This window comes from Lynx canadensis, chromosome X (assembly GCF_007474595.2).
Source record: "Lynx canadensis isolate LIC74 chromosome X, mLynCan4.pri.v2, whole genome shotgun sequence".
In the NCBI taxonomy this organism is placed as follows: Eukaryota; Metazoa; Chordata; class Mammalia; order Carnivora; family Felidae; genus Lynx; species Lynx canadensis.
This window is the reverse complement of record NC_044321.2, coordinates 19,573,157-19,600,708: the sequence shown is the minus strand read 5'-3', so window position 1 is coordinate 19,600,708 and position 27,552 is coordinate 19,573,157. Positions and strand designations below refer to the sequence as shown.

The following is a 27,552-nucleotide window of genomic DNA, read 5'->3' as shown; positions in this document are numbered from 1 at the left end:
AAGGCTGCTTGACTTGTGAGGTCAGGTCGTAAAAGGTGATGTGGCTTCCTTCCACCTGGTGGCCCTGCTGCGCTCTGGCCCTCAGGACCCAGTCACCCTGCTGCGAGGAAGCCCAGGTTGTCCTGAGAGGCCACAAGTACCACAAGTAGGTGTTCCTCTGACAGTTGCAGCTGCGGCCTGGGCAAGCGGCCAGCATCAAATGTCAGACGTGACCGAGCCAGCCTTCGGGTCTCCCGAGTCACACGATGACCTGTCCCTGTTGTGCCATGCTGGAAGTGACGATTCACTGAATCCACAAGCGTGATAAATGCTTTTTTTTTTTTTTTTTATGCCACCGACTTTGGGGATCGTTCGTTGTGGAGCCGTCACAACTGGAATACCTGCACCTGTGAGAGTTTTCGCCCTGCCGTTGAGGTCACCAGCCCAGATACCCCTGTCTTCATTGCTTTTAAAGGCTTTGTCAAAGGTCAACCTTTGTGGGGGCACCTGGTGGCTCAGTCAGTTGAGCGTCTGACTTCGGCTCGGGTCATGATCTCACTGTTTGTGGGTTTGAGCCCCCATCGGGCTCGCTGCTGTCAGCGTGGAGCCTGCTTCAGATCCTCTGTCCCCCTCGTTCCCTGCCCCTCCCCTGCTTGTGCACACTCTGTCTCTGAAAAATAAATATAATCGCTTTTTAAAAATGGTCAACCTTTGTGTCATTCTGACACCTCCTGGAGAGAATTCATCTGCATCACCTATTTGACATAAGATTCAGCATGTTATGTGAAAGCCACTCGTGTCTGCATCCTGGGTCAGCTCTGAGCTGTCTTGGAGAACAGGCCCATGTGTTCTCTGTCTTCAGTGGCACCTGATGTGTGGCAAGGCTAACAGTTCCTTATGTGATCCCTGCACGAACCAGAGACTCAAAATTCAGACCCGTTGTACAATATCAGATGTATTTAGTAGTTGTGTTTATGTATGTATGTATGTGTGTGTGTGTGTGTGTGTGTGTGTGTGTATTTAACAAAAAACAATTCTTAGGGGCGCCTGGGTGGCGCAGTCGGTTAAGCGTCCGACTTCAGCCAGGTCACGATCTCGCGGTCCGTGAGTTCGAGCCCCGCGTCAGGCTCCGGGCTGATGGCTCAGAGCCTGGAGCCTGTTTCCGATTCTGTGTCTCCCTCTCTCTCTGCCCCTCCCCCGTTCATGCTCTGTCTCTCTCTGTCCCAAAAATAAATAAACATTGAAAAAAAAAAAAAAAACAATTCTTAGAGGCTCTTGGGTGGCTCAGTCTGTTGAGTGTCCAACTCTTGATTTCGGGTCAGGTCATGATCTCACGGTTCATGAGATCAAGCCCCGTGTTGGACTCTGCGCTGACAGCTTGGAGCCTGCTTGGGATTCTCTGTCTCCTTCTCTCTGCACCCACCCCCCCCACCGCCCACTCTCTCTCAAAATAAATAAACGTTTACAAAAAACCCAATTCCTATATATATCCATACAATGGAACATTATTCAGCCTTATAAAGGAATCAAGTTCTGACGCATGCTACAACACGGATGAACCCTGAAGATATTATGCCATGTGAAAAATAAGCCAGACACAAAAGGACAAATACTATAGGAGTCTACTTATATGAGGCAGAGTAGTCAAATGGTCAGATTCATAGAAAGCAGAAAGTAGAGAGGTGGTTGCCAGGGGCCAGCAGGGAGGAGAGGAGGGGTTAGTGTTTAATGAGGATTGAGTTTCAGTTTGGGAAGATGAAAAGAGCTGTGGGTAGTTGATGGTGATGGTTGCACAACAGTGTGAATGTATTTAATGACCGTGAACCGTATGGTTAAAATGGTAAATTTTATGGTCTGTAAACTTTACCACGTTGGGAAAAAAAGATTTCTGTATAACCTGTTATTTTTGAATATCACCAAGACTACATGGGACCCATTACACAAACTCAGCCCTGGGAGAAGCGATAGAGATGCTTTCTAGACAATTTCATCTCTTCCTCAGAAAACTTCTGTGCGAGAGCTACATAGGAAAAGAGGTCAAGTGCACGCATTGTGAGCCACTTCCCTTTCCTATCATGTGCCATTGAGAGCCTTTGCGTTGAAAGTTCAGCCCGTGATCCTCCCCACATGCTTCCCAGTCCTGTGGCTTCGGCTCTGTCATCAGACTCCAACGTGGCAGAGCTCCTAAGGCGCACATCTCGGCCACACGCTCCTTATGGTGCCCGTGGACTCGGCAACACCAGTTCTCAAATAGAGCCCCCCAGGTATACGGCCCCTTGGCCTGAGGGAGAGAGCGCTGAGCCAGAAGCTGGAAGGCCTGGATCATTCATGTCCCGGGTCTGCGCCTCACTGCCTGTGTGGCCTGGACAAGTTGTTTTACCACCCTGTTCCACTCTTACTGCCCCCCACCTGTCACAAATACTTCCTGAATTACATCCTCATGCAATGTGTGCTCGCCTACTCTTCTCTGATTAAGACCATTAGTCAGTCGCTCTCTTACTGTCAGTTTAATCAGATTGTGAGGGGGCACTGCATAATTTTGCTGTGTGAAGAAGGCAAGCGTAGAAAGGGTCAGGAGTGAGGGAGGTAGATAGGCCAAGGGGAGTCTTTGGTGAGTGCCACAGCAGTGTGCTGGCTTTTAGGGGCAGGGGAGAGAAGTCGGGAGCTGGGAGATTGCGCCGGGAGATTGCCAGGCAAGTTAAACCACCTTTGCAGTTTTATAGGGATATATCATAAAAACAACCTAAGCTGGGATGCCTTTATGAGGTAGAAGACCGGTACCCTCCCTAGACCGAGTGTGATGTCTTGAGGAGAAGAAGGGGAGAGGGGATGTGTATTTCTGAGACCTTTCCCCTAATTCTGTATTTTCTGACAGCTGTGTCGGTTAGGGTGGTTAGGATTGGGTTCAGCTGCGAGTAATAGAGACCTTAAAACTAAGGGCTAAAAATACACAAGTTTATTTCTCAAATAAAAGAAGTTTAGAAGGTTGTAGTCCAGGGCTGGTTTGAACGCTCCATGATCATAAGGGACCCACGCTCCCTCCGTGCTCTCCACTTCGCCATCCCTAGCATATGGTCATCATCCTTATAGTCTAATATGGCTGCTGGAACTCCAGCCATCACATCATACTCCCAAGCCGCAGAATGGAAGAAAAGAAGAAAGAGCACACATGCCACCGCCCTTTCAAGACTTCCCAGAACTTCCACCCATTACTTAAGCTTACTCGTGGACTGTTACTTAACCTTGCTACAGTGGAGTCTGACAAATGTAGTTTTTTAGCTTGGAAACAATATACCAGCTGAGAAACTGGGATTCTTTTAATTTGAGAGAGAACTGGAGAATAGACATTTGGTAGGCAGTTAGGCCTATCGTGGTCATTAGGAAATCCAGTTCACTGAACCACATGTTCCTTTAGCATTTATTAAGGGGTTGTAATGTAAGAACCACTTTAACCTTAAAACTTGAGGCTCCTTTTCATTTGCAACTACGTGGATGGAACTAGAGGGTATTTTGCTAAGTGAAATTAGCCAGTCGGAGAAAGACAAATATCACATGACTTCACTCACATGAAGACTTTAAGAGACAAAACAGATGAACATAAGGGAAGGGAAACAAAAATAATATAAAAACAGGGAGGGGGACAAAACAGAAGAGACTCATAAATATGGAGAACAAACTGAGGGTTGCTGGAGGGGGTGTGGGAGGGGGGATGGGCTCAATGGGTAAGGGGCATTAAGGAATCTACTCCTGAAATCATTGTTGCACCATATGCTAATTTTGATGTAAATTAAAAAAAAAACTTTAAGCTCCTTTTGATGTGTTGTGTATAAAGATACTAAAGGTGTGCTATTCATTCAACAACATTTGCCAGTAAATGGCAAGCATAGCCCTGGAGATGAAAAGATGAGTAAGGCACAGCTTTTGAGCCCGTCCTCCCTTTATCACTACTGCTCCTGCTGTAGACATTTGGGCTGTTTTGGGGCGCCTGGGTGGCTCAGTCGGTTGAGCGGCCGACTTCGGCTCAGGTCATGATCTCGCAGTCCGTGAGTTCGAGCCCCGTGTCGGGCTCTGTGCTGACAGCTCAGAGCCTGGAGCCTGTTTCGGATTCTGTGTCTCCCTCTCTCTGACCCTCCCCTGTTCATGCTCTGTCTCTCTCTCTGTCTCAAAAATAAATAAATGTTAAAAAAAATCATTTAGATTTGGGCTGTTTTGCCTGGCTCTGCACACCCATGTTCTGAAAACAGCCGTGACTCCACTCCCTGCAGATGGGGAGGTCTCGGTCATACCTCGCGGGGGAAGCAAGCTGGTCATGACATTTTAGGCAACACTGAGATCCCAGAAAATAGGGAATGCAGTGTGAACATCTATTGTTTCAAACTGAAGAGAGCTGTTTCCCTTGAAGGGAAACAGTTAGATTTAGCACTAAGAATAGAGCAAGAGAAACATGGGCCCAGTGCCTTAAGCTGAGAAATGAATTTCGTTAGAGTCCCATTTATTGTCTATTGTCTCCATTGGTCGTTCTGGTTGGGCTGAGATCTGATTTCCACCTCAGTTCTCACAGTCAGTGCTATTACTTCCCTTTGTGTGACTTTTGGGAAAAACTTCAATATGAATCAGATTGTGTTGTTAGTTCCCACCAAAGAGAGATTTTTTTTTTTTTAAGGCAGGGAGAATAGACTCAGACTTAGATCAAAATACTTACATCACAATGGAATGTCTTTTAGCAGTACCGTTGAGTCCTCTGCCTTTCATTGTTTCAGAGGCTGCAGCTGAGTGAGTGTTCCTGTCCTAATTTAGAACAGAGCGCACCTGCTGCTTAAACCCTGAACTTCCTTAAGCTCAGCCTTCCTTTTGTAGTTTTTTGTTTTTATGTTTTTTTTCATGATATTTACAAACCTGAGATTTATTATCGATGCTTCCTGGTCAAGGGAACGCAGAAAACTCTCCAACTTAAAGGGAACACTGAATTTCTGGATTCCCAGCCTTTCTCATTCTTACAGGCTAACTATGGATCTTCAGGCTTCCCAGAGGTTCCACGAGCGATCAGTCTTCCAAAATGTTCTTCCTTTAAGTTGCCAGGATTCTATTTTTGATACTTGAAACCAAGATTTTTTTTAAATGTGTGGTAAAAAAAAACCCACGAAATGTAAATTTACCATCTTTACCATTTTTAAGTGTACATTTCAGTAGGATTAAATATATTCACGTTGTGAAAAAGATCTCCAGAACTTTTTCGTCTTGTAAAACCGAAACTGAAACCCAGTAAATGACAACTCCCCATTCTCTCCTCTCCCCAGCCCCTGCTAACCACCCTTCTACTTTCTGTTTCTATGGATCTATTTTAGATACGTCACATAAATGAAATCATACGGTATTTTTTTCTTTCTGCAACTGGCTTATTTCACTTAGCATAATGCGGTTTATCCATGTTTTGGTATATGACAGGATGTCTTTTTTTTTTTTAAGTAGGCTCCACCCCCTACGTGGGGCTTGAACTCACAACCCTGAGATCAAGAGTCGCATGCTGTACCAACTGAGACAGCCAGCTGCCCAGGATGTCCTTCATTTGTTAAGGCTGAATAATATTCCATTGTATATTATCTACTACATTTTGTTGTGCATTCATCCATCACTCGACACTTGGGTTGCTTCCCTGTGTTGGTTACTATGAATAACGCTTCAGTGAACATAGGCGTGCACACATCTCTTCAAGATCCTGCTTTGAGTTCTTTTGGATAAATACTCAGAAGTGGGATTGCCGGATCATGTGGTAGTTCTACTTTTTTTTTTTTTTTTCGAGAAACCTCCATACTGTTTTCCTCTTTCGGTTTTAACCCGGAGGTATGGATATGTTAATCTCTTCGCAGGTTCAGAAATGTACATCAGGGAAACAGCAATGTTATTGTCAGCCACTTGAGAAAAAAAGAGTGGAGCCAAATTTATATCAAATCGAAATTATCAAAATGAAGTTACAGCAAAGTCACAGCAGTGAGCCTTTCATTTTGAAATCAGACTCTGGAGTGCCTTCATTTTCAAGCTGATTTTCACTTCTTTATACTTTTTTCGGCCTTGTCTCATTAAACCTCATTCTCCATTACTCGGATGAATTCTCAGCAGAGTTAGCGATCAGTTTTTTCCCCTAGTTCTCTTGCAGTGTTAGGTAAAATAAAACTGGACAGAAAGCCAAGCCCTTGCATGTGCACCACTACATAAATATTTTTATGTCTAAGGTTATGTGCACATTTGGTCAGAGGTGCTAGCCATAAATTTGATGTTCAGCGCTGCTGTGCTACACACGGCCACCAATTTACTCTGATTGTTGTTGAAACACGGACACACACAGGCGAAGGAGATAAAGAGGATAAACTTCTAGTTACAAAAAAGTCATGAGGATGAAAAGTACAGCAAAGGAATATAGTCACTAATATTGTAATAACTTTGGTGATGGACGGCAATTACACTTATGGTGCGCATTTCATAATGTATAGGATTGTGGAATCACTATGTTGTACACCTGCAACTAATATAATAGTGTATGTCAACTGTACTTCAACTAAAATGTACTCTAAGAGGGTCTCATATCATCTCAAAAAGTCTCAGTTTGAACATTTTTGTTGGTCCAAACTCAGCCTGAGTGGTGGAGTTGAGCAAACCCAGTGCGACAGCTGGTAAGCATGCAAGTCTTCCTTTATACCTGTTTTTCCCCCCAAACATCTGAAATAATAGGAAGGTTAAGAGGTGCTGTTTGAAGCCCAGATTTCTTGTAGTAGAAACACTCTGAGGACACTTCCTGGAGTGGAGGGTGCTAAGCTAAAGGGTATGGAATCAAGACTGTGGATTCTGCCTACCTCCAGAAATTTCCTTCCTTCTCTGGGCAGCTGCCTTGCTTCCTAAGAAGCCCTGAGACAGTGGTTCTTCTTGCCCTTAACCACACATCTGAATCACCTGGGGCAATTTAAAATTTTTGGGTATTCACACCAGTGATTTTAGATCCTGGGCTGGGGGCGGGTGTGGAATGGGGGGTGGGACCCAAGCAACAGTATGTTTTGAAAGCTCCCCAAGGCTGAGAACGGTTGTGCCAAAGAGAAAGAACAGATTGCTACTGCTTTCTCCCCAGCAGCATGATTTGAAAATTTGCCATTTTTGTTAACGAACAGCACACAAACTTATTTCAAAGTTGAAGTGCCACATAATCGGAGACATTTATGATCTCAAATATAACAGCAGGGTCCCTCAAGGACTGTTCTCTGTACAAGAAATAACAAATGGATGAAACGTATACGTGCCCAATCAGTACGTCCCCAAACTAATTTCCATTACAAAACCATTTTTCCATCTTATGGGTATTTGCCTGAACTATGGAGTATGTGTTATTTCTCCCATTTGTGTGGAACTTCGCACTTTTCAAGGAGCTCCAGCTCTGTTGTGTTTGGGGGGTCCACTTGGAGGGTCCCACACATGGTGCTGCTTGTGATTCTAGTCAGTACTGAATGGGTGTGACTCACTGGATTTTTTACCCTTTTAATTCTTTTTCACAGTCGGCCTCCTGGTCTCTTACCTTTGATGTTAACTGGATAAACTGTGGTTCGTTTCCTGTTATTTGCAACTTTGGAATTAAACACACAAATGAAATCAAAGCAGATGAAAGGCCCAGGTCAGCTATCTTGTTAAGGGTCACAGCTGTGGTTCTCGAAGGTCCTGGGCCAACAACTAGCTAGTCCTCCCTCCCTCCATTCGCCAAACGGAGGCCTCTCCTGCGGGGGCAGAGTTATTAAGGTTGGCCAAAGGCTCTCTGAAAAACATGTGTTATCTGAGTGAATGGTTAGTTTTTTCTATGCTGAATCACATATTTTGTTGCTTGGGAAATGTATCTGACAAAACTTAAAATAGATGATTTGTCCCAGTTTACTCAGCTTGTAAGGCCTTGTCCTTGAACGTCCCGTACCCCCCGGAGATGCTGGGAATAATAATGTGGTGCAAGTTCGCCTATTGGTTGGTGGGAGGGGGTGAAGAGGAGGCATTATGGGCAGCACATTTTCCTTCTTTCTTTTTTTTTTTTTTTTGTTTTTTTTTTAAAGTAGGCTCCACACCCAGCGTGGAGAACGCGGAGCTTGAACTCATGACCCTGAGATCAAGACCTGAGCGGAGATCAATAGTCAGACACTTAACCAACTGAGCCACCCAGGTGCCCCAAAGGCAGTACCTTTTTTAGAATTTGGAGTCCGAGGTACTTGTGTTCATTGCAATTTATAACTCAGAGCTTCAAAATTGCAAGGTCATGAACATCTACCCCACAAGTTGCTTGTGCAGATTAAATGATATTAGTTATGCATAGTAAATGTTTCTTATGCAGCCACTTGATGCGATCACTTGATAGAAAACCATTCTGGTTTTAGTATATTTTCTGTCACAAGAAAAGAATTGAATTTAAGGAGTCTTACCTGTCACTCTACTACATGTCAGGCTCCTGTTGCTGCACACAGGAGGCAGAAGAAAACAATAACCTGACGCCTACAGAGCCTTTTAGGATCTACCTAGGTGGTGAGAAGAGCCACCCCCACATAATACATTTGACAATATGAGGCAGGGTCGCCTGGGTGGCTCAGTCGGTTGAGCGTCCAACTCTTGACTGTGGCTCAAGTCGTGATCTCACGGTTCGTGAGATTTTGGGCTCTGGGCCGACAGCATGGAGCTCGCTTGGGAGTCTCTCTCTCTGCCCTTCTCTCGGCCCCTCCCCCGCTCGTGCTTTCTCTCTCTCAAAAGAAATAAACATAAAAAAAATAAAAAAATAATGTGAGGCAGTCTGTAAGCATGGGCTGTGGTTCATTCTCCTGGGCTAGGGTGGAGCTTGAGCCAGGAGTTCAAGGACAGAGACGGAGGAGGAATTCCAGGAAGGAGGAACAGCTCAAACCGCTATTAGCTCAGCAATTGGCTGTGATTCCCACGGGCCTTGGCTGCATACAGCAGGTGCTCCCTCCAGGCAAGGAAGATGGCAGCTAACAGCCCTAGGCTCCAGCCTCCAGGTTGGGAACTCCTTGGAAACAGTGGGAGCTTTGAAGCCTGAGTGTACCCAGCCCCAAGTCAGTTCCTAGCAGGAGGTTACCCGGCCAGGTTCCATGACCGAAAACCTTAACCTGGACACCAGGGCCAAGAAGATGGGGTGGGGAGTTCTGCAAAGGAACCAGAAAAGGGAAATGGCGAGTGCACTGGGCAAAGACTGTGGCCATCACAGACCACGGTGTTTGGAATTCTGATATTTTGCTTTCTAGACAGAAAACCAAAAATCTGAATTGTTCCATAAAAACACCAGAAACCAAACAACTCTGTAGGTAGTCCCCCTCCGCTGTCTACAAGGTGCCACATTAAGGTCACTGTCATACTGAGCCCTATAGGAAATGTTCACTGTGTTGCTTGTCTCTCCTCCCTGGCACTCGGCACATTTTCTCTACGGTTTCTCACAAGTCCCTTTTTCTTTGCTCTTTCCCAGCTTGCAAACTCATGTGATGCTTTTTTTTTAATGTTTATTTATTTTGAGAGGGAGATAGAGAAGGGGAGGGGTAGAGAGATAGAATCCCAAGCAGGCTCCAGCTGTAAGCACAAAGCGGGACATGGGGCTCGAACTCACAAAACTTGAGATCATGTCCTGAGCCGAAATCAACAGTCTGACACTTCACCAACTGAGCCACCCAGGCGCCCCATGTGATGCTATTTTGAAATGTTTTCTCTTCCTCCTTGTCTTACTTATCCTGTAGATTTTCACCGTGTCCTCTTTTGGACTCTTACTAAAACAAAACACTAATAATGAAGAACTTTCTTAAAAGCTTTTAGGATGTTGTATGCAACATATACTGGGCCGGGAGCCACCCCAGACTTCACTCTGAGAGTCCAGGTGGGAGTGTATAGATGATGATGATGTGATTCTAAATGTTTTAAAAAAGAAAGAAGTTAGGCACAAACTCAACAGCGTCAGCCAGAATAGCTTCAGAAGTAGATCTTCCATATATAAATACTCATATTGAAAGGTAATTTTTTAAAATCACAATAATGTCCTTCTAAGCCTTTAAATAAATCTGAGAACACTCTTGCTATCCTATCATTCCCAAATATACATAAATGTGTTTTATATTTTTCTTTGTTTATTTTCAGTACTCAAATTGTAAAGGCAAAGATTTATCTGAGTTCTGAAGATACTGTTTCCTTAACAGGAAATGAAACTGCCAGTGTTTTACAAAGCAGACAAAGTACCTAATTTGATGAAGAAACCATGCTGACGCATCAGAAGAAAATAGTCTTAAGCGTAATCAACTGAACATTTGTGTGTGTTTCTAAAATTAAGTTGCCTTTTAAAAGAAATCACATTGCTTTATAAACAAAATCATGTATTGGTGTGATCCACAGCTTAAAATGTATTTTAAGAACTTCTGACTTACATGCTGATTAGAAAACACAAAAGTCACAACCATTTAACATTTGGGGATAAGGTGAATGGTGTTGGAAGTGGAGAGAGAAGTCATTGGAAAATCTTAAGAACAGAGCAGTGTCAGGCCATACATACTGTTTTTTATTTTCAGAGTTTGCATTTTTTGGTGACCTGTTTATATTTTTGCTTTCACCCAGTTAGAAAGTTGCACAGGGGGCACCTTGTGGCTCAGTCGATTAAGCCTCTAATTTGATTTCAGCTCAGGTCATGATCTCATGGTTCGTGACTTCGAGCCCCACATCTGGCTCTGCACTGACAGTGAGGAGTCTGCTTGGGATTCTCTCTCTCCCTCTCTCTCTCTCTGCCCCTACCCGACTTGTGCTGTCTCTCTCTCTCTCTCTCTCTCTCAAAATGAATGAACTTTAAAAAAAAAAAAAAAAAAGGAAGGAAAGTTGCACAGCTTTACCCGGGGACAAAGGTTTGTTTTGTTTAAATAACTATTTTATTAGCTGATTTTTTAAATTAATTTTTTTAATGTTTATTTTTGAGAGAGAGAGTATGCGAGCAGCGGAGGGACAGAGAGAGAGGGAGACACAGAATCAGAAGCCGGCTCCAGGCTCTGAGCTGCCAGCACAGAGCCCTATCCAGGGCTTGAACCCACAAGCTGTGAGATCATGACCTGAGCCAAAGTCAGATGCTTAACCGACTGAGCCACCCAGGTGCCCCTATTAGCTGATTTTTTAGTTTACCTTACAGTCTTTCAAATTACTTTAAAAATTATAGCTTGTAATTCTTGCAATATATGCTTTGTCACTCTGCTCATCTTACAACCATGACTCTTCTACAAGAGTAACTGGAGAGCAAAATGCTAGAATTTCCAGCCTCCTGGGCGGCTGAAGTTTACCATGTGACACATCCTGGCAAACGAAGAGTAGGTGGAAGTGCTCAGCAATGGTTTTCTTCTTCTTCTTCAGAAGAAGAAGAAGAAGAAGAAGAAGGCCAAGCTATAGGAGGACAGGCTGGGTATTTTACCCTCTGCCTTCTCCTTTTCCCTGTGTACAAAGTGGACACATTGCTTGGAGGTTCTGGAAATGACATTTGAGCTGACTGCCGAGGAAGAGGAAAAGTTCATTAGGCAAAGGAAAACCCAGATCTTCAAAGACGGATGGTCCCCTGCCTAGAAATTATATTTAATAAAGAATGATTGAAGGCCTGAATATCTGATGCATCTGTCTTGGAATCATCAAAAGCCTGCTCCAGTGGGCAGGATTAAGGCTACCATTGGGCAAGTACAATAACAAAGAGACAGCTTTGGACCCTAGGCTAGCTGAAGTTTTTCACAAATGGAGCTTTCCAGCAATCCTTTGAGCTACCGTGTAGGTCATTTCCCTATTATCACATATATTCAAGTAGATGCTGACGGATAGCCACCGAGGAACGGTAGAAATGGGAGTCCTGCGTTAATGCAGTGATGCTACTGTTTCAGTTTTGTTCAAGCATTTCTGCCCTTGCATGCCTTAAATAATTTTTGAGCAACTATGTATCGCCTCGCATATTTGGTCTTCTAAAAATTTAATTTTTAAACTTTCCCTTGCAGATTTCAAATTGACATCTTATGTTTGTAAGCACATAGATTAAACAATTGCAAACAATATGATTTCTGATATAGTATACATTACACACATACTTTAAATCTATTTTTATTGTTTCACAATCTTGGCACAGCTTATTTAGCTCATTCAAGTAATGGAAAGTGACGCTCTGTTAACCTAATGGCAAAGCCAATCCTCACTGTCAAACTTATTAGGGAAACTAACTTTTAAAGAATTGTGCAAAATGTTAGCCCTCTCCCTGCTCACCAAGGAATGATGGCCCTGTAACTGACCGGATTCTTGCCTTTGTGCAGCTTGTGCTCTAATAGAGGAGACAGATCTTAAAGGGTTGCACAAACACAACTGGGAAGAGTGCAAGTAAGGAGTTGTTAGAGGAATGTATAATAAGAGGTGGGTGTGTGGTCTGGGAGGGCTTCCCTGAGGCGGTGACATTTTAAGCCTAGAGTTGAGGAGGAATACGAGTTAATTAGGTGAAGGGGAATGCAAATCTTCAAAGAAAATCTCACTTCATTCTTTCACTTGAAATAAACATGAAATGGGGCACCTGTGTGGCTCAGTCGCTTGAGTTCTGACTTCGGCTCAGGTCATGATCTCGCGGTTTGTGGGTTTGAGCCCCGGGTCGGACTCTGTGCTGACAGCTCAGAGCCTGGAGTCTGCTTCAGATTCTGTGTCTCCCCCTCTCACTTCCCCTCCCATGCTCATGCTCTGTGTCTCTCTGTCTCTCAACAATAAATGAACATTAAAAAAACATTTAAAAATAGAAATAAACATGAAATATTATCTCAGTTCTAATGATTAGATAAAGCATTTTGTCACCTGGATAAAATAAGTTACAATTCCTATAAATTTTTTTTTTAGATCTTGAGAAAATTGTCCTAAATCCGGTCTGGGATAGAACTTTTATGTCTTTTATGTCTGATGTAATCTGCAGTCTCTTCTGGGTGGTAATTAACAATCCTGATAAAATCCTTGGGCAATCTCTTCATGGAATGTGTGGTTACCCACTAGCTGAGTGACTTCTGATGCTCTTTAACCAGTAGTTTCTGTATTGTACAGTGACATCTCTACCAAGAGAGAATCTTTGAATTGGCTTGCTTAGGGGACTCTTTCTTTGTGGAGTTTGAAAGAAAACTTGTTTTGTGCCCCTAAGCAATCTGAGAATCTGGTGAAGGGGAGCAGACTACGTCACTCCAAAATATGTCTCTTTGACATAAAGATTATCTTGAACTGGTTATTTTTTAAGAAACATCAGACACAGGAGAAGCTCTGAAAACCGACTAGAAATTAACCTTTTGCAAGAGACATTTACATGTATAACAGAAATCTCCATTTGTAAGAGCGTCTCTCTCTCTCTCTCTCTCTCTCTCTCTCTCTCTCTCTCCCATGAAGAGAAGGATGACTATAAATCTCTAGGAACTCTAATCAATGGGAAAGGCAGGGAGAAACCTGCCCAACAACTATGCCTTTGTTTCCAGGCTTGGCCTGATAGTCTCCCACAACTGCCCTCCCCCAGCATTTTCTTTTGTCTTTAGCTGGAGATAGTGTTTAAGGTGGTCATTTCGGGGAGTTACTCATTTATCTTGGGCTTTCCCATGTACACAGGAGGTAAACATGTTATTAAAAATGTTTGTTTTTCTCCTGTTAATCTTTTATTCCAGGGAGTCTCAGCCAAGAACCTAGAAGGATAGAATGAAAATTACTTTTCCTCCCCCACACTGGCATTACTCTTAAGGAACTCTTCCCTTTGGAGCTATACATTGCTGAATTATTCTTTGCTTTGGTGCCCAGAGGTTTTTAGACTTAATTTTTTTTTAATTTCTTTTTTTTAACGTTTATTTATTTTTGAGACAGAGAGAGAGACAGAGCATGAACGGGGGAGGGTCAGAGAGAGGGAGACACAGAATCTGAAACAGGCTCCGGGCTCTGAGCTGTCAGCACAGAGCCTGACGCGGGGCTTGAACTCACTGACCGCGAGATCATGACCTGAGCCGAAGTCGGCCGCTTAACTGACTGAGCCACCCAGGCGCCCCGGTTTTTAGACTTTAAGGTAGCACACTGTGCTAGGATACAAGGTGGATGAGGGATACACCTTTTTTTTTTTTTTTTTTGTCAAGTGGGAGAAGGGCAATTATGGAACTGGAGATAGGCAAGGGGAGCCAAAACTGATCTCTTCACCTCAGGTGCATTGTCAGGAGATTATTTCCAGAAAGAGTATATGGAATTTGAGGTGTGGAAACCAAGTTCCTAAAACTCAGTCTCCTGAAAAATTCTCAAAAACCTCAAGTAGCAAATGTTTCTGTTTGAAGGCCCTGAACTAGATGACTCCTCAGTGCTCGAGGCAGAGGCTTGTGTAAAAGACTATAGGGAGTGATTTATCAGAGATAATGTCAAGAGATTACTCTAAGGGCTCTGGGAAGGAGGCCCCTGGGGCAGCATCCTATGTCTTTTGACGATTTCTAAGGTTCCTCAAAGCCCACTCTTCTCAGTGGCTCTTTGAGGACAGAGTGATTATTATTCAGTGGTTATTGTTGCAGAAAGATCATGTGGTACTTTAGTCTCTGAAATGCAGACCAGAAAGAAACAGAAACTATTCTGAGTTTGTCTCTTAGGGGTTGTGATGCCGAGGACTTCAGGCCCATCGCCAAGAGGGTTCTTGGCTTTGCCTGGAAAGAATTCAAGAGCAAGCCATTTAGAGCAAGGGACAAATTATAAAGTATAGAAGTAAGAAAGGGGTTGCCTCACAGACAAAGTAGCAGTCTCTCCTCCCAAATGAGAAAAGGACTCCCCTTTGCCTCTACCAAGGGGTTTTATTAATTTTTTTTAAGTTAGCTAACCATGGAGAGACGGGCTTACTCTTTAACTTCGGGTTTATCACTTACAATTGGGTGGTTAGTTTCTCCATTGTCTTAAGGTTGTGGAATTATGCATAGGGAGTAATTTTAAGAATGTCCAGCCTAGGGCACCTGGCTGGCTCAGTCTGTAGAGCATGTGACTCTTGATGTTGGGGTTGTGAATTCAAGCCCCATGTTGGGCATGGAGCCTACTTTAAAAGAAGAAGAAGAAGAAGAAGAATGCCCAGCCTGTGTGCTTTTACTGCCACAAGGAGTGGGGTCTTGTGGTCTTCCATGAGTCGGATCTTGTGAGCCTTTTCATGACCTGCTGACTTTTAGGTTAAGCATCAGCCTAAAACCAAAATGGCCCTACATTTGTCAACTTGTCTTGTCTCCCTAGCCTCCCATCCCTCCGGCCTCATGTGGAGTATATGAAATCTACGGGTTTGTTTTAAAAGCTAAATCTCAAATAATTATCATTTGAACCAAAAGATTGCGTATATTTCATTTGAAGAAAGGCATATTCTTACACATTTTTTGTTTTTTTTTCTTATCACTTGTGAATGTCGACTTTAAAATTTTCACTTCCTTTTTTGGTCCAGATCCCATGAAGATATCACTTCCTACAAGTCCTTACCAGGAAATATCCAGGTTTGAAAATGTATGCTGTGTTTTTTCCCATTCAGTTGTAGTCAGAGTAGTAAACTTCATGAAATTCGAACCTAGGACAATACACCCGGAAAAATACTAGCACAATAACCTGGGTTGCAAAACCTGTTTAGCAAGTTTCAGCTGAAGGTTAATTAAAACCTGCTTGGAAACCTCTTAAAACAGGAACAAGAATGTAAGCCACACACCACCACCACCTAGATTCTTCCCTCAGGATCTTTCTCTTCACCACTTCCCTCCATATCAGTGGGCACACTTCCCCAGAGTTCCTTCGGGTCTGGAGCAACACCGCAGTGTTGGTGACCACGAGTGTTATGGCGCTGGCATAACCCTTTTCCTCCCGTCCCAGGGGAGGAGCAATAAAACAGCTGCTCGGTACCCCCCCCTCCCCTTTAGCAGTTCTAACAGACAGCATGCGTATGCCACTCCTGAAAGCATTTTAGCTTCTCTGGGAGGTTAAGCAATGTTGGGTTCTGAGGCTGAAGGGTTGTAAGAATTTCCCCCAGTGTTCCATGTTTTAAGTTGACATGTTTTAAGATGAGGGAGAGATAAGTGACATTGTTCTGGCCGAGACAGGAGAGGGCACAGAGAAGTCAAAGGCAGAATAGGCGAAGGTAGAAATGCTGTGTGACATGTGACTTGCCTGTAAGAGACTATTGAGCTGGCCGAACATTCTGGAACATTACTTACATATTCTTTCAGAAGTTCCTCAGGGTTACCGCTATTATTTCTTTTGTCCAGGCTTGTTTAGAGTGGTTGTCAGCTAACACCCCGTTGGTGGATAAGCATCTGCGAGATGTACAGGAAACAAGGCCGGAGTATAATTATAACATAATGCTTTAACAACATTGCACAAGACTGCCTCAGTACTATATGCCAGAGTACATAGCGACTGTCTTGCTGACAGGCATTTGGATGGTGATTAGTGTTGGATCACGTCCTGGAATCAGGCTTGAAGCCAGAGAAACTGGAAAATGATTTTTGTTTTTCAACTCCTTGGAGGCCTGTGTGGAAAATTTAGGAGAGCACATTTTTGTTTCTAGTAACAGAACTCACATGTAATTTGAGGAAGAAAAAGTGAAATAGGATGGTTCTTGAACCACTTGCCTTGTCTTAAAGCTGGTCTTCTGTGGAAAAGTTGAATTTTCTTGCAGGGCTGGCTGAGAAGTGTTGAGGCAGAGAGCAGTTGATAGGAAGCCCACCTTCCCCCTGGTTCTTCCACACCTAATCTAGGCACAGGCAAGACCCTTTCCAGGTGGCAAAGAAACAGTCTTAGCCCCAACGCACCAGCAGTAATAATGACCAAAGGCCACCATGTATGATGACACTGGACAGTGAGTTGTGGTTTGTGAGATGTACTGGAGCCTGGCTGCCCAGTTCAAATCTCAACCCCATTGCCTTTTGGTTATAAAAACAGTGAATAAATTTCTTCACCCCTACACCCTGCCTTCCTCATGCACAAACGATGGCTTTGTTTTAAGGATTAAAAGTGCTCTATAATCATGAGCTTTTTGTTTCCAATTAAATTGTGACTTTCAGAATGGGTGCCTATTACAAGAATAACATTAGAGTTGATTCTCCCTTTCCTTCTAAAACTGGGGCTGGGGGGCACCTGGGTGGCTGAGTCCGTTAAAGTGTCTCTTGATTTCCACTCGGGTCATTATCTCCTTGTTTGTGAGACTGAGCCCCAAATAAGGCTCTGTGCTGACATGGCGGAGCCTGCTTGGGATTCTCTCTCTCTCTCTTTCTTTCTCTCTCTCTCTCTCTCTCTCTCACTCTCTCTCTGCCCCTCCACAGCTTGTGCGCGCCCTTTCTTTCTCAAAAATAACTTAAAAATTTTTGAAAAGTAAGTCTGGGGCTGGTTTATTTCATTTATTTAATGAAATAAATGGTTTCATTAAGTGCCCACAGTGTGCCATGCATGCAATAAGGCCCCGAGGATATAAAGATTCTGGGATATGGTCCCTTCTCCCGGAATGTTAACAGTCAAGGAGGTAAACGTTTCTGTTCACACTGTTATGTCAAAAGCATAAAGAAATAAGTAAATCTGAGGCCAAAGAGTGTGGTCAAGTGCTCAGAGAAGGGGCAAGCGTGTGGTAGAGAAGGCACATGCGTGCGGAGTGTGGAGCCACAAACCTGGTTGACAGCCCAGACCTGCACGCCCAGAGTGAATCCAACTTGCTCAACCTCTGTCAGCCTCCGTTTCCTCATCTTTAAAGTGGGCCTGATTCAGTGGTGTGCCGAAGCAGGCTCGAACTCGCTTGGGAGAGCCTCTTGTTAAATATTCAGGAATTTTGCAAGCCAGTTAAAACCATTGGTAACTTCAAATCAGTCTCGGTGGAAGTATTTACACCATGTTAATCAGCCACTTCTACAAATCAAGGCCCCCACCCCCACCCCCAGCGGGGTTACTAGCCCAGGTCTGGAATATGTAGGGGAGGCAAAACTTGATCCTCACGGGGTCTTTGGCTGGGCTTGAGAATTTCATTAACGTAAAACAGATTAACAGGAGAAAAGCATATACATTTATTTAATCTAAATTTTATGTGACATGGGAGCCCTTGTAAGGAAATGAAGATCCAAAGAAATGGTAAAACCCAAGTGCTTTTACACTAGATTGAACGAAGAGAGTTCCAATTGTGGAAAAGTAACTAAAATATCCGGGGAGGCCAAAGGAAGAGAAGGATTATTTTGACGAACTCTGTTTGTACAGAATCCTGGCTTTGACTCCCTAAGGAAGCATGTTTCTTTTCTCCTGGTATGGGTGGGCATCTTTGCACATGGGAGTTTCATCTCCTGTTGTCAGAAAGAAGAGGAGAGATAAGACCGCCCTTCTTGGCATCTGCTGTTTTTCAAGCGCCTTTAGCTCAAAGTAATCCTTATGCCAAAGTGGCATATTTTGGGGTGGCGTATCCTGCCACCCTTCAAATATGCTACACTGATGTCATGAAGATTAATGAAGTCACAGAATCACGGCATCTGGCCCATAGTAAACGCTCCACATAGGTTACGATAAGTCGATCACATAGGATATATTAATAATATACATCCTGCAGTCCATATTCTTAATCTCATTTATGAATAGCAACTGATATGAAGAAAAGCCAGGATCTGATTCAGTTGCCTTTGACTCCAAAGGAGTGTTCTCTCCACCAGACCCAAACTGCCTCTGAAATCACTTTTGTTGTTGTTATCGATTGGATGAAAGAAAGCAGGGTAAGCAACCGGGTTGAAGAAGACAGCCCTGTCCACAGCTGGCAAGTCTCTCTGAGCTAAGCCGGAAGTGAATGCCTCCATCCTCAGCCCCTCTTTAAAAGGCTCCCCCTGCTGTGCCCCTGTCACTACCGAAACAGCAGAGAACACACTTGCTCCCAATAAATGTCGCTTCTCTAGGAACCCCTGACGCTCAGAATTTCCTAGCTGTTGATGTCACATCTGGCGCAGAAAATGTACAAGATGGACCTGGGACATCTCAAAAGCGAGGACACTAACAAAACCTTCTGAGGTCATGTCCAAAGGAGCACGAAGCCAACTTGAAGAAGCTCTCCCTGGACAATCAGGGCAATGTGAGCTTCAATATGAAAAAATAAGAACAATGAATTAAGACACAGGAAATGTTTAAAGCCCGTGAGTTAATAATGATACTTGGCAGGGGTGGAGGAGAGCCTAAGTGGAAGATGATGGGGAAGCCAATTCATTGTTTTGAAAAGTAGTAAATAAATGGGAAGAATCCAATATTTATCCCGCCTCTGTTGGGTGAACTGTATTCCATGGCAATGAACTGCAAGATGGGAGAGCGTTCTTCTTATAGAAATATTTTAGCTAATAACTGAAGAAATAGAATATCACCAACAACTAACGAATCAGTGGACCTAGCAGGTGTTGATATTCATGGCTGCCAGCATGACAGAAAGCAACGGCTAGACATTATATGTGTCTTGATGGGAGAAAAAAGTCATCTATGAAATTTTCTTGCCAAAAACTCAAACCTGAATCTGCTCCAGTTGGGGCCCAGTTGGTAAAGTTTTATGTCTGACACCTTTGGCTCTCTTGTTTTTTAGCCGCACAGAGGCAGGCAGTTTTGTATTAAGGTTATGGCAGTGTTTCTCAAGCTTCATACAGACCCCTTTTAGAGGAAAGCATTCTCACAAACCCCCAGTGGTGACTGAAATTACTTATCTTACTTACTATAGACATATAACTAGATGTGAATACTTCATATTCACAGCCCCTATACAACTGTAAAACCAATATACATTCACAAATAAAATCTAAACAAAATGACCAAACAAATAAAATTCAAATGAATGACACTGAATTAATATGAGGGAAGATGTTTTGCTCAAATCGAGTTGTTGCTTGCAAAGGGACACAGTACTGATGGCTGGGGTGGATGTTTTTGGTTTCAGCACTGTATGCACTTGGGTGACGCAATTGTGTGGTGATGTCTCTCTAATAACTCTCTAGAAGGCTCTCCTTTATGCTGTGTGCTGGGACTTGGTCTTTGTTAATGACATGGTGTGAAAAGTGAGCAACATGAACACAAACCGAAATGGCTGCACTCACACCGCAACTAGGATTCAGTTACAAGGTGATTGATTATCTAGACCAGTGGCTCTCAGCCCGGGCTTCCCTTTGAAATGCACATGCAAATACAATTAAATTAGGAGTTTTTCAGGGTGGGGCATTAGTATTTCTTAAAAGCTTTCTAGGCCATTCTAAGGTGCAGCCAATACTGAGAACTACTGATTTTGATGCTCTAGAAAATGCTTATACGGATTAATCTTTATAGTCCAAAAGAAACACCAGATTCAATCATTCTTAGAGTATGAGCTGGTTTGAGAGTATGGCGGTGAACCCCCAGGGGTTTGAGAAATTTGGTCTCCGGAGTTTGATCTCCAGGCCTACTTGGGTGGCCTTAGGCAACTTAGCCTCTCAGAGGTTTGGTTTCTCATTAGTAGAAGAAACTATTAATGGTACTTCCCTCTGCAATGTGTTTGTGAGGATTAGATGTACACAGAGTGCTACATGTAATGCTTGGTTCCTGGTGAGTACTTAACTAAAGGTTAGCTCTTATTATTAACTGATGAGGGAGCAGAAGGCAGGCTGACAGGCCACAAACACCCCCACCCCCAGGTGGGATAAGTGTGATATTCTGGGGCACTCCTGGCTGCCCAAGAACAAAGGAAAGGGGAAAAACAAATGGTTAACTGATGGAGATCATAGTCCTGTGGGACCTGAGTCTCCATCACCCTTCCAAAGTGCTGCGGGGAAACAAAGGCAGAAGGAAATGGCAGATAGAACTAAATTTCCTTATAACCTGCAGCCCATTGACAAATGCTTGAGGCTGGCAGGGTAAAACGTTTCTCCAGGAACTCCCTCCTGTCTTAATGCTAATGCTTTGCTAGAGGGAAAAACAACCTTAGCTTGACAATAGCTAGGCCTCCAGTATCCCGTGAGTCTTTAGCATGTGAAAATCTCACTGGAAACTTCCCCTGGACTTTACCGCCCCCAACTCCGTAGTATATAACCAGTGTCTTTTTCTGCCCACGGGTCCTGTCCCCGTGCTTTAATAAAATCACCTTTTTGCATCAAAGACGTCTTCAAGAATTCTTTCTTGGCCGTTGGCTCCGGACCCCACGAACTCCACAATCACCCCAAAAACCTCCTCGTTAATTATGATGTTGATAACCCTCTGGAAACTACTAAAACATTTCTTGGGCAGGTGCAAGCCACAAGAAAGAGGGGATGGGAGAATGGGGTGCTGGGCGAACATTATGAGGAAGGGCATCTGGTGGCGTTAGGTGGGGCAACAAACGCAGTGAGGACGGATGGGATGTTCAGTAAGGGTGTGGGACTGTCAGTGTGAGCTGGGTAACAGCTGATTGGCGTGAAGCCTAGATGGGCAGTACAAGGAAAAGGGATGAGAATAATGCACAGGGTCACCCAGAGGTGACAATGCCCAGGAAGAGATGATAAAACAAGAAAACGAAGATGCAGCCAGTGGAGCAAACAACTCTAGGAGCAGACACGGCCACCTGCAGACTCTGAATGGGAGGCCAAGGCTGCCGTAGTCAGGGAGAAAGCCGCTGCTCCCAGCGGGAGACGGTGGCTGCTTTCTCAGAGCTGGGCCAGCCCCATTGGTGGCTGCTGAGCGTTCGCTTGCCCCCAAGAACAGTGGTGTCATCCATTCTAGGCCTCGCAGGAGACCCAGTGGAAAGGAGACTCACAGGATGGGGTAGACTGGGCATAAGGCATTAATGAGTCATTCGGCCTCTTCTGAATTGTTGCTTCTGCCTTTTTGTGGAAAGGACTACTTCCTTTCCCTAGAAAGGCTATTCCCTGGAAGCTAGGCAGCTGATGATCTTGGGCTGTGGTTTGGATAATGACGGACCATGGCTCTACTCTACTTGGGTCAGTAGCAGGATGTCATAAGCCTATAGACGGACAAACCCAGCTACTTCCGCTTTTAATCGTATCAGAAATTTTGATTTTATACGTTTTTAAGGAATGTAATACACTTAGCGCATAGCAGTTTTTTTTTTAATTTTTTTTTAACGTTTATTTATTTTTGAGACAGAGAGAGACAGAGCATGAACGGGGGAGGGTCAGAGAGAGGGAGGCACAGAATCTGAAACAGGCTCCAGGCTCTGAGCTGTCAGCACAGATCCTGACGCGGGGCTCGAACTCACGGACCGCGAGATCATGAGTCGTTCGCTCAACCGACTGAGCCACCCAGGCGCCCCCTTAGCAGTTGTTTTAAAAAAAAAAAACCAACCACACAGAAAAACCCTGAAATATCCTATGTAATATAGTAATTGGCAAGTCCTTAGTCCGAAATACTATTCTCCTCAAGGGATTATGTCAGGCAGAGTGTTTTAGTAAAATAGTAATTTTAAAGTTATCTTTACAGAAAGCTGTCTTTCTCCCCGTTTTCCAGGTTTATCATTGTTTATTATTTCCTTTAATAAAATTTCCCAGAACATGTTTTCTTACCTGCCTGGTGATTTCAAATTTTACAGATTGGTTTTAAAGTTTAGTTTTTAAAGAGGTGCCTTTGTAATCGAGTTAAACATTCAGTGGGCTGATGCTGTGGTGTTTCAGCTTTTAATTTTTCTTTAGTTTTATTTTAGCGAGAGAGAGAGGGAGCGTGAGTGGGGGGGAGAGGGACAGAGGGAGACAGAGAGAGAATCCCAAGCAGGCTCTGTGCTGTCCGTGCAGAGCCTGGTAGGGTGCTTGAGCCCAGGAGCCGTGGAGATCATGACACTCAACCAACTGAGCCACCCAGGTGCCCCTCAGCTTCTAAATTTTAAACTTAAGGGACTTCTTTAGAGTGGACACAACCTTCATCAAAGCTTTCGGGTGACAGCGCTGTATTTTTAGGGCTAAACTCTAAGAAGAAGGAGAAAACAAAGAGTTATATTGTAACTCGCTTGGTTCATCTAATTTATTCACATATTTAACCACAGTCAGCATGTAGTTGTTTTCCTCAAAGAGGCCCACTTTCCAAAACACTTTTCAAAATGTCTTCTTTTCCCACAAGGCTCTTTGTGTTTAGTTAACCCTTTTTATGCTTGCGAGCTTCTCTCTGCCAGTTAGCATCCTAGCAGGACCCTGGCTGAGAGTGGACTCTGTAAACTTGCTTTCATAGCAAGCTGTCTGCGCCACCAGTAAATCCCGGAGCTCTCCTGTGTTCGGTATAGTGCAGGATCGGCATTGTTTATATGGCTGCCTCTTAATTTAGAAGCCAGAACAGACTTAAAACGGGGTGCAGGGCAAAACCCCCCTTTGACTGAGGAGCCCGGGATTTCTTTCCTGGAGCACCCAGAAAGAAGATACAGAGCATTGTTTTTCAGGTTATCGGAGGACTTGGAAAACGTTCATCTTGGAAATCAGCACAGTGGTTCTTATCAACTACCATCTCCATTATTAGGGGACTTGCTGGGTTTAGTTTAGTTCCATGTAATGAGTAATAAAAGGGGGTACTATTTATCTAAGACTGTCTCTTCCTCATGGTTCTTAGTAGTTTCATTTTCATTCCTGGAGAAAGCTTTTGTTTACCACTCCCCCCCTCCAACCACCACCTGTGGTTTTAAGCAAATTGTCCACAAAAAAGCCCTTTGTTCCCACAGTATCCTAGACTGGCCCTCCAGATAATTTCCCTGGTTGGTACCTGCATCCGCCTCCAGCCTTTTTGTTTGCAGTCCCTGTAAAATTGTTGGTTCCCTCCTGATTAGCAAAGCGATCCCTTTTCCCCTCAGAGTAGCATTTTGTGTGGGAGGAGGTTGCTGCGGGCAATGTGCACGTGTCCCCCTACGCTCCCAGTCCCATCTCCACCTTTCATTTGGGTAACAAAAGGGCTTGCTTGTTGTGGGCTCGCTTTCTAACCTGGTTTCTCAGCTCTTGAAAAATCTGTCAGGTCAAGTGTAGTGTTACCAGTGTAAAGTCATTTTACATGCTGCTGCCTATAAAACCATGAAATTCACCTGGCTTCCTTCCAGACTCTGAGAACAGCTTGTGACCATTTTAAATTGGGTTAAAAACTGTTTTTAAACAACTGTAAAGTTAGGTTTCTTGGTCATTTTTATTTTGCATTCAACAGCAAGAAAAACGTCAAGAGAAAGATTCGTAAAAATGCTTATACCGATTAAATCAAAGGGTAGTTTATTATAAAAGAATCAAAACAGAAACTCTAAGTACCAGTGTGTACATTGTACACATTTAAATGACTCACAAGAATGAAGTTTTTTTCATATACATTAAGATCACACCACCTTGCTGTTTATCAAAAGATGTTCAAGGAGAAATCTGACTCCAAACTGCATACAAGACTGCCATCTTAAACAGACCGCATTTCAAACATGCAACAACGCCACTGGTAATAAAGCTTTGGAATGGGTGTTCATTCTATTATTCGACTACAAACAGGACAGAAAGCAAGATCAGTTGAGAATTTAATCTAAAATAGAATGGAAGCTGTCATTTTTCTGCACCAGCACTCCTCACTCCTCTGCTGCCATCTTTAGCAAATACTCCTTGTCGATCTTGAAGAGTCTCCATCCCTCTTCGCTGGACAGATCAGAAGCACCTCTTCTTTTGTAGAAGTTGATAGATGGTTCATTCCATTCGGCTACCAAGAAGTGCATGCTGCTGCAGCGACATTTCATGGCAACCTGTTACAAGAGACAGCAAAACAAACTCAGTGACATTTCACCTGCTTGCCAAGACCCGAATCGGAATCAGTCCTTAAAAGAATTCAGTAACCCTTACAGACTCAGAAACCAAAACCAACACATACCTGGCTTAGGTTCTTCAGAATTTCTGATCCTATGCCAAAGCCTAAAAGAAAGAGAAGTACCGTTTAAAAGTCATCTTTAGGACTTGAAGCCCTGATTTCTCTTTAGAGTGCCCCCCTCTTAACCGAGCCATACCTCTATAGTCACTCATTACGAAGAAGTCCTCAAGATACAACAGTTTGCCAATCCACGGGTCATAGGTAAAGTAGTACATGGCGAAACCAACAACACTGTGTCCTGTAATAAGAGGATCACATGAGATGTGGACAAAAAGCAACTCATAAAAGCTGTAGCTGCAAAATCAGAAGCCTATCATAGGTTTTTAAAAATATACATGCATGTATTATAGAAATAAGTAGCCACTGAACTGGACTGTTTCCTGATTTTTATGCTAGTGCAGTCCAGGCCACTGTTGGATGATCTCACTGTTCTGAGAACATGTATTTGCAAAAAGCACACATTAGAGCTAGCTGAAGCGAGGCTAAAATCGTGGACTGGCCACTCTGCAATCTGCTGGATCTCACACTCAGGAAGTGAGAATGCTTTCATTACTTGCCAGAGCAACACTGCTATAGTCTTAAAACTAAACACACACATTATTCACATCCTATCGATATATTGGTATGTTGACTTGGGAATAAGTCAGGTTTACACGGCAGTTCAGAATAATAAATATTTGTAGTTTAGAAACTCTGCTTCCTTAAGGTCAGGACATCAGGCCAAAAGCGTAACGTTTAATTTCAGAACTTGCCTTCCAATTCGCACATCTTCAATTTGCTCTCCCCAGTTTTAAGCCAGAAGAAGCAGAGGTACCCAGAAACAGGTGTTACGTAACATCCACATACCTCTGAAAAGTACCTCATCCCGTATGTTTTCCGTTCGTTTCTTCTAGCTTGGGGAAGAGACTTCAGAAAAAAACGAAGCACCCACCCAAACAACTTCCCTTTTTAGCTCTGTCTTCTGACCAGTCAACAGGGACCAGCAAAAAAAACAAAACAAAACAAAACAAAACAATCTGACTCCCTCTTATAGGGTGTCTGTAATTTCAAATGGAGGCAAAGGTTTCAAATTAAACTTTCTAGCCGTTTTATAGTCCTGAGCAAACACAGGAAGCGAGTACACTGGAGTTTCTGATCTACCGTGTTTTAAGTGTGTGATAATAGGACCTTACCTCATTTATCATGATCATCTACTTTATTGTGTAAAGGATCTTTTAGTTACCTCCCCGCCCATCCATGTACACGGAAGGGCCATGTACATGGCGAAGCTAGAGACTGTAACCTGAAGATTGGGACAAATTAAAGAAAAAAATGTGATTTAACACAATTACAAAAAAAGGTTACGTTAGGGTCAAACAAGAACCATTTATGAAACTGAATTACAACAAACGACATTATACCTAACTCTTCCGGGTCTCCACAGCACTCTGATACTTACTTAGTAACAGCTCAAACTCTTCAGGGTCTCCACAGCACTGATACTTACTTAAACAGCTCTTTCAACCTGCCCTATTATGTGCAGCACATCTACTTTTTTTTCTCAGTAGTTTGGACACTCGCTATTATTTCTGGCCAATTGCTCAGTAAGTATCTTTGGCCTGTGTTGTCAGTGGTTCTACACAACAGACACTATGTTTTTATACAACACTCGGTGTTTGGCTTCTGGAAGGGAAGGGTGGTTACCTTCCGGAGACCGGTGCTCCTTGGGCACTTCTGCAACCAGGCAGTGGTAGAAAGGGTGCTCTCCGAAACCATCCTCTAGTAGATCTGCAAGAAGGGGCAGCAGGGACAGACAGTGATGGCCTTGGTGAAGATGACAAGCACCGGACGCCCTTCCCCCGCCCTGCCACAGTTGCGTTACCTTTTTCAGTTAACATTACTTGCTCTTCCATATATTCGTATTTGGCCAGTTCCTGGGGCGATGCACATAGGAGAAAGGGAGAAAAGAAGAAGAAAACTTTAAGTGAGGCCCCGGCCTAACCAGCTCAGAGGGAACAGGGTGGGCGGGGCGGGGTGGAGATTCACTCCCAGAATCCTGCCCGGAGCAGCCGGGCCAAGGCTGGAAGTGGCTGGCGGACAAAGGGGGACCTGCCTGAGCCGCTCCCCACCTCCCGCCCCTCGCCCCAGGGGGGGCCCGGGCCTCCCGCTACCTTGATTAGCCGCAGGATGTCACTGCAGTCGGCGGCGGTGGCCGGGCGGATCACGAATTTAGCCATTTTCGTCTTTTGCTTTTCTTCCCTTTGCGGACCAGGCCCCTGTACTTGAACAGCAGGAGGAGGTGGTTCCTCATTCGTCTCCCGGGAGCGTCCTTTTCTCAGTCAGGCTGGCACCATGACCCGGCGAACCTTTGCAAGCGACGGAAAAGCTTCCCCGACTGCGACTAGCGCTGCACACTCGAGAGTCCGCTGGGCTCCGCTTTTTAGCGCGGAGAAGCCCCGCCTCCGGCCGTGAGGCGGAGGCCCCTCGTCCAATGAGGCTCCGACCGCCCCCCTCTTCCGGACACCGCCCTCCCTTCCGGACACCGCCCTCTCTTCCGGGCCTCCGTGTGAATCCGGCGGGCGCGGGCGCGGGCGCGGGCGCGGGCGCGGGCGCGGGCGCGGGCGCGGGCGCGGGCGCGGGCGCGGGCGCGGGCGCGGGCGCGGGCGCGGGCGCGGGCGCGGGCGCGGGCGCGGGCGCGGGCAGCGAGGCAAGCCACGGGGTTCTCTAGGGGCGCCCTCTACCGACGCCTCTCGAAACCTTCCCGGA

The 27,552-nt window shown here is 44.4% G+C and overlaps 1 protein-coding gene across 1 annotated transcript; it reads right to left on the bottom strand.

Moving 5' to 3' along the window:
• Positions 1-24,077: 24,077 nt before the first annotated feature.
• Positions 24,078-27,213, bottom strand: SAT1 (spermidine/spermine N1-acetyltransferase 1). Its single transcript, XM_030305220.1, has 6 exons — positions 26,958-27,213; positions 26,669-26,720; positions 26,491-26,574; positions 24,944-25,045; positions 24,811-24,851; positions 24,078-24,685 (listed from the first exon to the last, which is right to left on the bottom strand). The coding sequence occupies exons 1-6, from the start codon at positions 27,021-27,023 to the stop codon at positions 24,515-24,517; spliced, it is 516 nt and encodes a 171-aa protein (XP_030161080.1). The 5' UTR covers positions 27,024-27,213; the 3' UTR covers positions 24,078-24,514.
• Positions 27,214-27,552: the final 339 nt, after the last annotated feature.